The 13,069-nt window shown below is 41.0% G+C and overlaps 1 protein-coding gene across 1 annotated transcript in view; it reads left to right on the forward strand.

Annotated features, from left to right (window-relative positions):
- tnr (tenascin R (restrictin, janusin)) overlaps positions 1-13,069 on the forward strand; it is a 141,230-nt gene that overhangs the window by 40,847 nt on the left and 87,314 nt on the right. Inside the window, exon 4 of the mRNA XM_061840261.1 lies at positions 5,743-5,796. Within this exon, the coding sequence (XP_061696245.1) occupies positions 5,743-5,796 (54 nt within the window). The remainder of the gene's footprint in view (positions 1-5,742; positions 5,797-13,069) is intronic.

The following is a 13,069-nucleotide window of genomic DNA, read 5'->3' on the forward strand; positions in this document are numbered from 1 at the left end:
CATTTGAAAAGCAAAGCACGTTTTCCCATTACAATGAAATAATCCGTTCCAAGCCTAAAAAATAGTTTTTTTAAGTGATTATTTTTTTTTAGCTTTTCCTGATGATAAACTGCATAGTAGAAATACATGTATAGTTTACTTTAAATAATTAAACATTTCAAGAAATATATTTATTTTTTGCTTAAAATATATGCTTTAGCCTAGTAGAGTATGCTAGGCTGGGAGTGCATTACCGTATCTGTAGTGACTTGCCCCCCAGCCTTGTAAACCTTTTTTTTTTTTATCAACAAAAGTGCAGAATAACTTTAAACAAGAAATAATGAGGGGGGGGAATTGTTTTTTTATTTGCACCGAAAGTACGTAACGTTAAAAAAAAAAAAAAAAAAAACCTTGCAACTAGAGGTAGGGTTAACGGTACAAAAGAAAAAAGCAATGCAAAACAACAGTTTAAAATGTCTTCGGTGAGGGTGACTTGCCCCCCCCTTTTTTTTTTTTTTTTTTTACAAAGAACAAATGTTTGTTTCTGCTGTTTTTAATCACTTTTCTGAAGTGGCTCATAACATTACATTAAAATTTTGCAGTGCTCTGCAACATTCAGCTTTATTCAGGTGATGACATTCTACAAAATTATGGATGTCGTTCCATTTAGCGCAGATAGCTTTCATATGGGCACTTGAGACATCCTTCCTGCCTTCAGCCTCATCAGACGACATCTCCTCCCTTCCTCGCCAACACTATCCCCAGCTAACTGCTGCTCGTTCACGAAAATAAGAAACAACTTTTCGACTTCCTCCGAGATCTGTGGCCTCTGCTCGGTCAACACGGTTGCTCCTTCATCAACATCACTTGCTTTGAGGGCATTCTTGTGTTTCAGAATGGTGCTGATCGTCATTTTCGCCATGCCATACTTCTTCGATAGCTCAGAAACACGCAGACCAGATTCGTGCTCGGCTATCAAACCCTTCTTGAAGTCGACAGTTTTATGCACCACTTTCCTTTTTTCAGCACCAGCAGTTCCACTTGCCTTCTTTGGAGCCATGATTGGGGGTTAATGTTGCTCAATTAGAAGAAAATAAGTCACTACAGTACTGGGAAACGTCCGTAAGCAGAGGAGTGTGTGAGTCAACTGGTCTTTTCGTTTTTTTTCCAGGGGTGCGTTCGAAAGCACAACAACAAATCGTCGTGGGTCAGCTGGTCGGGGTGTTCGAATACCGATTTTCGTTCGAAAACCAAAGCAAAGAAATCTCAATTTTCGTTCGAAAACCGATTTGTACGAAAAACAAGACGTTCGAAAACCGAGGTACCACTGTCGGTGAAAATTTCCCATTCAGTTTCGGTAAAAAGTTTTTGAAACTTCCATAGGAATTTAAGATGGGCAATATTGGAATATTATGTTCCAAATTGGGAACTTTGCATTGTAACCACGGAAATTAGTGGGAATTTATGGTAATTAACTATTAACTCAAAAATGACCTCATCAACAAGGACCAACTTGCATTTTTCACTTTCTCGGGGGCCCTATTGAGTGCTAATTTACACTAAAAGTCATCTCCGTGGATGTCAGAAAGGATCGTTCGTGAACTCAAGCAATATTTACTCAAAAGATATTTGTAAACTGATTTCTGTGACACAATGGTACACCCCCCAGCCCCCACCAAAAGTTTCCATATTAAATGCCCACCTTAATTTTCGTTAATTCCTGGTTTGGTCCAACAGATTTTCCAATTTGAACATTTTCAGGAATTTTGCAACTTTATTTACCAAAGCCATTAAGCAACAGCAGCGAACCTCATCTTCCGGACTATTTTCTGCTCTGAAGCGTTAACAAGCATCTCATTTTCTGCCACTCACACAAATCAAGTCATTGCTGTAACTGCTGCCGGCTTCATTATTGTTATTGCCACATTTCAAAAGTCAGCGGTGACATTTGAAAGGGACGGCAAATTAAACTGCAGGTAAATAACAATTGACTCCGTTTGACCCGCGTCGTTATCACGGCGTGTCGCAAATCTGTTTTTTCTGAAGTAAAAGCAATTATCAAGCAAGTATTTTGAATTTCTTCACTGACAATAAAAGCAGATGTAACAAACTCGTTTTATTGTTGATTTGGGGTCGGAGAAAACCCTTTTGTATTTGTCTCCCTCCCCAATCCATTTCCACACCCTGAATTCACATTTCACCAGTGGCTATATGCCAACCCGACTAAATACCAACAATCTATCATCCCAGATATTTCATACTGCTCCAATTCAATAAGTCAGTATGATATATGTACTATGTCGGGTGGCTTTGGAACAGAGGAATGTGTTGAGGTTACCAAGTGTAGGCTTTTGAGATTCATTGTTTTCTCTATATTTTTTGGACACAATATAATTTATTTTTTTTGTACATTTTGCGACTGACACTGTAACCATTTCATAAAAAAAAAAAAAAAAAAAAAAAACGGGCGTCTAAAAACACAATGTTGGATGTCAAGATCAGCTCATTAGATTTGAGTTTATCAGTTTAAGTCAAGGTCGTTGTGAACTCATATCCATGAATGTCTCCCGAGTGTGATATATGAGATATGCGAAGAGCAACACTTTATCACTTCAGGCGCAAACTGGCAGTATCAAGGATGATTACATATTGGCAGTGAAGGTAAACATCACTGTGAACAGACACCAATGCATGCACACAGACACAAAACACAAAACGCAAAACTGCCAATACATGTTGCAAGTTGGCTGCAGCAGAACATTTTATTTTATTTTTATAAATGAGACGAGGCTATGGCCTGACTAAATGAAGCTCCTCTGCTCAGTTCGAAATAGTTGCTTATTATCAAGATGCCACCAGATGGCACAAACCAATATTTTTATATGTGGCGTAGATAAGAAGGATAAGTCCCTCCATCCTTCCGAGGGTCACGGGGAGTGCTGGAGCCTATCAAAGCTGTCAACGGGCAGGAAGTGGGGTAGACCCTGATCTGGTTGTCAGCCAATTGCAGGGCACGTCGAGACAAACATCCTCCCTCACAATCATACCGAGGGGCAATTTAGAGTGTCCGATGAATGTTGCATGTTTTTGGGATGTGGGAGGAAACCCACGCAGGCACGGGGAGAACATGCAAACTCCACACAAGTGGGTCCAGGATTGAACCCGGGCCCTCAGAACTGTGAGGCCAACGCTTTACAAGCTGATCCACTGTGCTGCCAGGATAAGTCCCCCCCCCCACAAGAAAAAAAATCTTATCGGCAAATTTGTGAATGGCAAACAATGAATATGCACCATTTCACTGTAGATTGTAGATTATATTGTATTCATTAGTTTGCTTCAAAAATGGGATGATATAAAAAATAAATATAAATATTCCAATGTATAGATCTAAAACCCTGACTGGTGGAACAGTGACTGGCACTAGTTCTAATAATAATCTCTAGATTAGTTAGCATGTCAATGAACCTGCATACTCGTATTTTTGATAGTTTGGTAGCAAGCAAGAACAGTTGAGATGAGGTTCTGTTTTTTAATTTAATTTTTGAAAGTAGTGTCCTATTAATATTAAGTGCATTAGCTCAGCTTTTCCTATTTTCTCATTTTTTATCTTTATTTTCTTTGAGCGCCAACCCCAAGTCTTTTTCAGTAAACATGGATCATCTGTAACTTTCCATGTGGTTTGTACATGAAGCCCATCCTCCAGTCATTTTCCAAACTGCTTATCCTCACGAGGGTCATGGGTAGGCTGGCACCTATCTCAGCTGACTCTGGGCAAGAGGCGGTGTACAGTGCATCCTGAAATGTTCCCAGTGCATATTTAAAGGGCACATATAAACAAACAATTATGCGCATTCATCTACGGGCAATTTTGAGTCTTCCATTTATCTACCATGCATGTTTTTTGGGGTGTGGGAAGAAAACAGAGTACCCTGAGAAAACCCACGCAGGCACAGGGGAGAACATGCAAACTCCAGACACGGGAGACAAGATTTGAACCCAGGTCATCGGAACTGTGAGTGAGAGGTGCTAACCAGTCATCTCCCGTGCCGCTTGCATGAAGCCTTTTGAATTTATATGAAAATGAACTATTACTGTAAAACAGCATGTGTTCTTCAGCTCACTTGATCAGCATATGAGGGATGTCTTTTATGAGAAGAACAAATAGATGACAACTGTTTATTCTGCTTTGCATTTGCCGAACTAACATTTTTGTTGTCTATCGAATCAACCTCCTCTCTTGTTGGCAGAACGCCATTTGCGCTGAAAGCAATCGAGCAGGCAAAGCGTGTCATTTTAGATCTCAAGAGGGGTCGGAGGGTCCCGCAAGAGCAAAGGGGTAATGGCCTTGTGGATGGGATGCAGCAATAACAACAGCAGCAAAAAGTCTTCAATAGCGGACCATACAGAAAAGCAAATGAGAACCGATATTTTTCCTTTTCTCCAAGCAGAAGAAAAGGGTCGTGTGCACTTTGTGTGTCTGCGTGCCTTGCAAAACACAAAGGTGATTGAGTTGGCATGAATGCGATGAAAACTGTGTATTTATTTAAAAGTTGTATATTAAAGGATACTGGGGTTCAAATCCTGAGCCCCGCCCGTGTGGAGTTTGCATGTTCTCTCCTTGTTTGCGTTGGTTTTCTCCAGTCCCTCCGATTTCCTCCCACATCCCAAAGACATGCATGAATTGAAGACTTCAAATTGCCCGTAGGTGTGATTGTGAGTGCGGCCGTTTGTCTCTACGTGCCCTCGATTGGCTGGCAACCAGTTCAGGGTGCAACCCGCCTCCTGCCCGTTTACATCTGGGATAGGCTCATGCACTCCCGCGAGCCTTGTGAGAATAAGCGGCTCAGAATATGGAGGGATGGATGTTGACATTTACATTTAGTTTAATTTTTCATAGCCACCGGACCAGTTTCGGGTGCACCGTGATTACACAGTCGATGCATTTTGTCCTGATGGATACAAATCTGCCGTGGTCTGCAGATGTTGCGGTGTGGATGATGTGGGCATTCGCAATATTCTCCTCATTCCCCCAAACGATACAAGGTGGGACAGTTGAACTTGTCTGGAACGTAAAGCTGACAGCGACTCGCAGAGGGGAAGCCCCGCCCCACCCCTTGCCGATCTTACAGGCGAGCGGTGGGGCGATCTTACTTTTTAGGGTTTCCATAAAGGCCCGTAGGTAAGAGTCAAGAAGTCTAACTGCCTTGCTGTCTCATCACAACCAATTTTTGCACTTGTTTGCATTCTGTTTCACTGTAAATGTCATGAAATTGCTCTGTTTACACAAAAGACGAGCAGTTTGGAACTAAATAAGTGCCGCCAGGATTTGAATTTGAAATGTAAAGTGATCACATTTTCAATAGTTGCTAAAATTCGCTGTCTGTGCGACCAGGCAGGGTTACTTCAGGTCAAAACCAAACACCCACCCAATCGCACTTACGCTTTCTTAGTATGTGACGTCTCGTGACTAAGAAAGCGTAACTGCGATTGGCTGGCTGTTCGGCTCTGACCTGAAGTAACCCTGCCTGGTGGCACAAACAGTGAATTTTAGACAGCGAATTGTAGCCGGTTAAATGAACATTAAAAGGTTACACTGAAATACAACTATTGAAAATGTGATCACTTTACATTTCAAATTCAAATCCCGTTTTCTGTGGCATGTCGAATTCAAATCCTGGTGGCACTTATTTACTTCCATAGAGCACCTTGTTTTGCATTTCCCTTACTGATAAAGACATAAAACTATCCTCTCTCTTCTCCTAGACAGCTTGTACAGCAAAGGATTGGCAGCAAGACTCAAAAGCAATTGAACTAAAGGTACCACGCACACTCGCGCGCACATACACGTTTGCAGATTTCCATTCGGTAATATCTGTAATGTGCAATTTAATGGTCTCTAGCGTTTAATGTGTGCTTTATGTGCACTGGCTTGTTGTGTATCTATCAAGCCGGAGCACATCTAATTAGACAATTAGCGTTCATCTTGGGCTAATTTCTTTGTGCAGATTCATCACCATCAGTGATTTTCTAATTGGTACAGAATCACGTTTCACCTCGCTGTCACTTGTTAATCACACACTCTCTTGCTTACGCACACACAAACACGACTGTGTCTGTCTCTAGTCAAGTCATTCAAGTTTCGAATGGAATCGCGTACTGCGAATACAGTCCAGGCATAGGAATCATGGCCGTGTTCCGTCTATTAGGATTTATGTGTAAATTACTTTGTTTACACGAGCAGCGACACCGATGACAGACCGCTGCCTAAATGCCTGGATTTCCAAGTTACAGAAACCTACAGTCTCCATTTGACCACTACATCCACTATATTTATACGGATTTGCGCACCTAAAAGCCTTTAATTCTCTCAAAAGCCGACAGTGCACCTTATAATCCGGTGCGCCTTATATGTGGATCAATACTGACCCTTTAGTGCAGCTCAATCTAATGGATGCATAACGTAACCCCAACTGCTACTGTAGCATCTATTCTGTGCGCCTTATAATGCGGTGCACCTTATATATGAAAAAAAGTTTTAAAATTGAAGGTGCGCCTTGTAGTGCGGAAAATACGGTATATGACACCAAAAAGTTACCATCATTAAAACTCAAGAGTTTTATATTGAACACTTGTATTCAATGTCATTACAGATGGGGGTGCACTTACTGCAAGACCGGCAAGCGTGCTGAATCTTTAATAAATCTCAAACAAAGCAAACTACAAGTCTGAGTGCTACCCTATTGTGTGGAATATATTCCAAAAAAAAAAAAAAACTGTAGCGAAAAAGCAAGACCATCTAAAAAAAAAAAAAAAAAGGATATTTATTCTCCCCCAACCTTTATACACATTTCAACTCTTTTTTTTTTTTTTTATTTGAAAACAAAAAAATTGCAAGCATAAACTGTATGGAGAAAATTTGGTATATATTTTTGTGTTGGCTATGTGCCTTTAATTCATTCACTGCTAGTCATATTTCCAAGCCAAGTTTCCCAATATGTCAGCAATTATTAGGGCATTTTAACTGGTCTTTCACACCCTACAGCACTTTGTGTTCTGTCACAATACCGCGTAAGCACCGAGCCTACGAAAAAGAAGCGTTGACCTTCTTTTCACTGATAAAAATCTCGCTTTCATAAAATATGCCTTTTTTATGCCTTCTGTGAAAACTAGCTTTTAGCGAAAACGTGGAGCACAATAGTGAATTTTGACAACAATAATTTGGCCTTTGTGATACCTCAAACAACAAAACAACAAAAATGAGACTGAGAAAGGGCTGAAATCTTTATTTAAAATCTTCCCAGTAGCATGGGCATAAACGCTGTATCAAATTATAGCGAGGCTCCTTGCTTTTACATTGAACCAAATCGTCCCAATTTGGAATTCACGATTTTGCTGGCAGCTCTCCGGAGTCACAGAAGCAGACATGTAACATGACATTGTTGGCTTCTACAGTACTCACTTGTCTAGCTATTCTCGCGCTGCCATTTCGCATCGACACAATTCCTTTCCGCGACTCCCTCCGCTGCCAGCTTAGCGTCAGAACAACAATGGCCCCCTCGCTGCGTTATAGCGCTTTGTACAGCAGGAGAACAACATTCCCACCTTGAACTGCCTGAACGAAGAGTGACAGCAGCGGAAGCCGTTGATGTCGGGTCTGTAATCACGGAGGATTATAGTGCGCGCACGCCTGTGTCACTCCTGATTATGGCACGGACACCCTGAGACAATGCTACAAGGAGGGAAAACCTCTCTTTGCGGAAACTCCTTAAAATGAACTTGAAATTCAAGCGCATATTGTTTTTACCTGTTGATGGGCATCTCCTTCAAAGGAACTCAACTCAACTTCAAAGGAGTTTGCTTTCTATGATGGAACTTTAGCAGCATTAGAAATGTTTCGTATGGAGTATTGTGACTATGTAACTTTTTTCGCTACCCCCTTTCTCTTATTAAATTAGAAATGGACTCTTAACGTGGTTTTTAGGCGGGCGGGTCTTTCCAGTTGGAACTGAAGTGGATGCAAGGAAGCAAAGCAAAGCAAATTTATTTGTATAGCGCACTTCATACACAAGGTAACTCAATGTACTTTACATGATTAAAGGCGTTTGAAAACAAAGAGTTAAAATGGAAATGACAGACAAAATATTAAAAAAAAAAAAAAAAACAAGAAGCCTGAGTGGATAGGTTCCCAATGACGTCACCACAGTACTTTGACCAATCGGATAAATTAATGATAGAAAAAAACTTCACCTATCACCTGTGTTCTCTGGCCTCGATGACACACAAAATGGTGTAATTGGAAATCTATCCATTGAAAACGTTTCAAAATGATAGTTTGTTAAACTTTGTGTTCTGTGCGGTATCACTGTTTGCTGTCAGCTGCAGTGACTGACTTAAGCCCGTCAGCCGTGCACAGAGTGACGTGGCCGAACGTGACTGAACTCTCGCGCGTTGTGTGTGCTTTTGTGACTAGTTTTGCCCCAATTTGAAATATGAATCCAGTTTAAAATTCCGTGTCGTGCCACATGAGCTTTCAGTACAAACATTATGTTTCCGGATACAAAGTCCTCCCAAGCTGTACCAATACAGTACATAGTGTATGCATGGATTGTGTTTTAGAAATGATAATTAGCTAGTTATAAATTCATATGTACTGTACCTGCATCTACTGTGCCTGCAAAAGCAAAGCATGTACTGTTGTCGATGTGTCCGAATGGGGGGGTCAATCTCTCAAATATCACCACACTATTTCTGGACCACTATAATATAGCAGTAGCAGCCAGGGTAATCCACCTCTTCCTTGAAAATTGGGTTGTTTCTTGTGGGTGACTAAATAAATAATATTGTGCATGTGACACCTGAAAACATTGTTTCTGATAAGAAGTCCAGAGCTTGCAGTTTTTTGTTGCAGGATTTTATATGTGCCCGGGTCAATCACTAGGCAGGCAGTTGTAAGTCACCGACTGTAAATTGTTCGCAATTGTCTATTCCAGTCGCATTTGGCCGTGCCGCTCAGTGTGCGCCAGGCCTGAAACAGTAGAGGCCTCGTTGCTTTTCATTTTGCTTCTCTGTGGCTTCATCTTGTCTCTGGTCTTTTTCATTTTGAACTTGATTCGTTGTGATCTTTCTTCAAGTCTATAAAGGAACCTCTAAATTGATTATCACGTTGCCCTGCAATTGGTTGCCGACCACTCTTGCCCAAAGTCGGCTGGGATGGGCTCCAGTTCTACTGTGAACCTAATGATGGAATATTTCCCCATTCATAACACTGATAATACAGTAAAGAAAATAAGTATTTGAACACCCTGCTATATTGCAAGTTCTCCCACTTAGAAATCATGGAGGGGTCTGAAATTTTCATCGTAGGTGCATGTCCACTGTGAGAGAGATCATCTAAAAAGAAAAATCCAGAAATCACAATGTATGATTTTTTTTTTTAAACAATTTATTTGTGTGATATACCTAGAAATAAGTATTTGAACACCTGAGAAAAATAATGTTATTTGGTATAGTAGCCTTTGTTTGCATTTACAGAGGTCAAACGTTTCCTGTAGTTGTTCATCAGGTTTGGATATATTGCAGGAGGGATTTTGTCCCACTACTTCACACAGATCTTTAGATCAGACAGGTTCCTGGGCTGTTGCTGAGAAACACGGAATTTCAGCTCCCTCCAAAAAGATTTTTCATTGGGTTTAGGTCTGGAGACTGGCTAGGCCACGCCAGAAACTCGATATGCTTCTTACGGAGCCACTCCTTGGTTTTCCTGGCTGCGTGCTTCGGGTCATTGTCATGTTGAAAGACCCAGTCACGACCCATCTTCAATGCTCTGACTGAGGGAAATTTCAGAGCCCTCCATGATTTCTAAGTGGGAGAACTTGCAATATAGCAGGGTGTTCAAATACTTGTTTTCTTCACTTTATATACAGTACTGTAGTATCACCCAGGGCAAACATCTCTAAGCACTGACAATTCCTTTTCTTCTTCTTCTTTTCCTTTCAGCTTGTCCCGTTAGGTGTCACCACAGCGTGTCATCTTTTTCCATCTAAGCCCATCTCTTGCATCCTCACCCACTGTCCTCATGTCCTCCCTCACAACATCCATCAACCTTTTCTTTGCTCTTTTGCCTGGCAGTCACCATCCTCAGCACCCTTCTACCAATATACTCACTCTCTCGCCTCTGAACATGTCCAAACCATCGAGGTCTGCTCTCTCGAATCTTGTCTCCAAAACGTCCTACTTTGGCTGTTCCTCCAATGAGCTCGTTTCTAATGCTAATGCTCTCATACGTATATCATGACCGGCCTCACCACTGTTTTATAAACTTTGATCTTCATCCTAGCGGAGACTCTTCTGTCACATAGAACACCAGACACCTTCCGCCAATTGTTCCACCCCGCTTGGAACCGTTTCTTCACTTTTTTACCACACTCTCCATTGCTCTGTATTGTAGACCCAAAGTATTTAAAGGCATCCACCCTCGCTATCTCTTCTCCCTGGAGCTTCTCTCCTCCTCCTCCGAGCATTGCTTTTAAAAACTGAAAACGAGACTGTAGCGATTTTCACAATGCCGAGATATTGAACTATGAGTGTTCGCTCGCTTCGAAGAAACTCGCTGAAATAGTCACCACAGTATATCATTATGACAGGCTCTCTGCTAATGAACTGGACCTTTTTGTCTACCTACTGCCTTACCATGTTATTGCTAAAAATGGTAGCATCACAAACTGAAGCGGTAACTCATTTCAATCTGGGCTGTACACCCTCTGACCCCTTTTGGCCAACATGTTACCTACTTTTAGCTTGGCTCAATATAGAATGCGACTGCCTTAAAAAAACTATAGGTGGATCTTAGTTTAGAATTTTTCAAATATTGTTAAAACAGTTGGATAATTATATGTATATGGGTTTAACAGGAAGGCAACTAAACCACCTGTTGAGCTAACAACTCATCCACAGTGAAAAACGGAGAAAAACAAAATTAATATGGTCCTCTATGCAGATTATCGCGTGTAGCGGAAGGGTCTGGAATGTATTCAATGCGATGAGCGGGGTTTCATTGTTCTATATTTAGAAAGCAAACTCGTGTCAAAAGTACAAGCAGATAATTATAATAATAGTTATATAATAATAGTCACAGGGTTGTGCTGTGAGTAGGTGCTTTGCAAGCAACACAATAGCAAATGCGCTGTTTGATCCTCAGCAGTTGCTTTATCTTTTCCCCGCAGGTTATGGTTTTGGATAGTTGCTCTGCGTACCATCCTGCCCACCTTTAAACTGCAGTAGAATGATAGCACAGGTGGAAGAGGATGATTCCCCACCCCACCCACCCCCACCTTTTTACTCTTCATTAAAGCTTCAGGAGAACGTATTGTCATTGTGTCCCACAAGATACAGCCGGCTTTGAAACAGGAACATAAAAGGGGAGAGAGAAATGGCTTGTCTGAAAGAAAGAAAGAAAGAAAGAAAGGGGAGAGGCACACAACGCCAGGCTCATGAGTCGGCGGCTAGTGTTGTTTGAAGTACTTTTATGTCTACTTTGTGTTGTAGGTTGCGGCTGTGTTGGGGGAAAAAAAAGTGTGTTTGGGGGTAGATGAAACTAACAGGGAAACAGAAATGTTCCAGTCCGGGCTAAACCCCAGCACTGATCTATTTTTCTTTTTTTCAGTCAACTGTTTTGAATTAAAATCATTTCATTCGAGATGAGGGGTGGGCATATGAAATACTTGGTCAGCTTTGGAAAAAAAATTAACTTTCAACCCATCAGTCAATTATTCAAACTTTGGGGTCTGGACTTCTCGTGTAATGTTTCTGTGTTCTCCCCTTGCTAGTGTGGATTTTCTCTGGGTACTCAAACTTCCATAAAATATGTATGTTAGGTAGAGGTAGGAATCTTCACTGCATTCACTATCACTGTGCATTTTGTCATATGCATTTTTCAAACACTTGGCTCTCTATTACAGTGTAGAGTAGTAGACGGCTGACCTTGGTGTATCTAAGATAATCTGGAGAAGCTTCAGCATGAAGCAAGACAGTGATCCAAAACACAGTCAACACAACAAAGGACTTGATCAGCAGGAAAAAGTGGAAAGTCTTAGCCTCACGAAGTCAATCACCTTACCTAAACGCAATAGAGGATGCATTTTCCTGAAGAGATGACTAAAGGGTTGAATTGCCAGAAACAAGAACGGCAAGAGCTGCAATAAAGGCCTGGAAAAGCTTTTCAAATGGAGAATGCAGCAGTCTGGTGAAGTCAATTGTTTGCAGGGTTGGTGCAGTTATTACAAGCCAGGGTTACGCCACCTAATATTCAAAGTTTTTCACCGGAGGTTAATTTAATAATGTCTGCTCCAATACATTTGCTCAATTGAAAAGTAGATGTCTTCAAACAAAAAGTGCATCTAGATATAAGTACCATGAAATAAAAGCTGGAATCTGAACATTTGTGTCATATTCATTTTTTGATCTGAAAGACAAAGGTCTTTAGTATACAACAATAGCAAAGGAATTGACTTTGCAGTTCCAATACTTTTGGAGGGCACTATATATACACAATGTTTATCATTTATTTATTCTAATTGTCCAGCTCTAAAATGGAAAATGAGTTGGCTGAAGGCTACCGATTGTTACAAAATAGAAAGAAGGTCAGTGGCTTTTCAGCTGCAGACAGTTCAAGAGAAAAAAAATCAATTCTGTCCAACTTGTAGCTAGGTGAACTTGGAGGACTTGCACGCTACCTTTACCCTTTCTTCGTCCTCTGCTTTATAACACGACTGTCTTCTCACCCTCCTCCGGCTGCTGTACTTGTCTGACTCTCAGGATGTTTGCCGTTTTCTTTCTCGGTGTCCTATATTCTCTCTCAAGTGTCAGTAAAATGTTTTGATTCAGTAATCCATTTTTAAGCCTTTCGCTTTTGTGTCCCATTTGACAACAACTAAACGTTGAAGTCTGTCTTTATTTATTCACAATCTTTGTTGAAATATCATGCCCTTGTTAAGGAAAAATATTTGTGATGGAAAAAGCTGGATCTGTTGTGTTGTGGCCAGCATACAGTTTTTTTCAATGACCCAGATGACGATACTCTGTACTTTATTGA

The sequence above is a fragment of the Syngnathoides biaculeatus genome, chromosome 13, assembly GCF_019802595.1.
Source record: "Syngnathoides biaculeatus isolate LvHL_M chromosome 13, ASM1980259v1, whole genome shotgun sequence".
NCBI classification, from domain to species: Eukaryota; Metazoa; Chordata; class Actinopteri; order Syngnathiformes; family Syngnathidae; genus Syngnathoides; species Syngnathoides biaculeatus.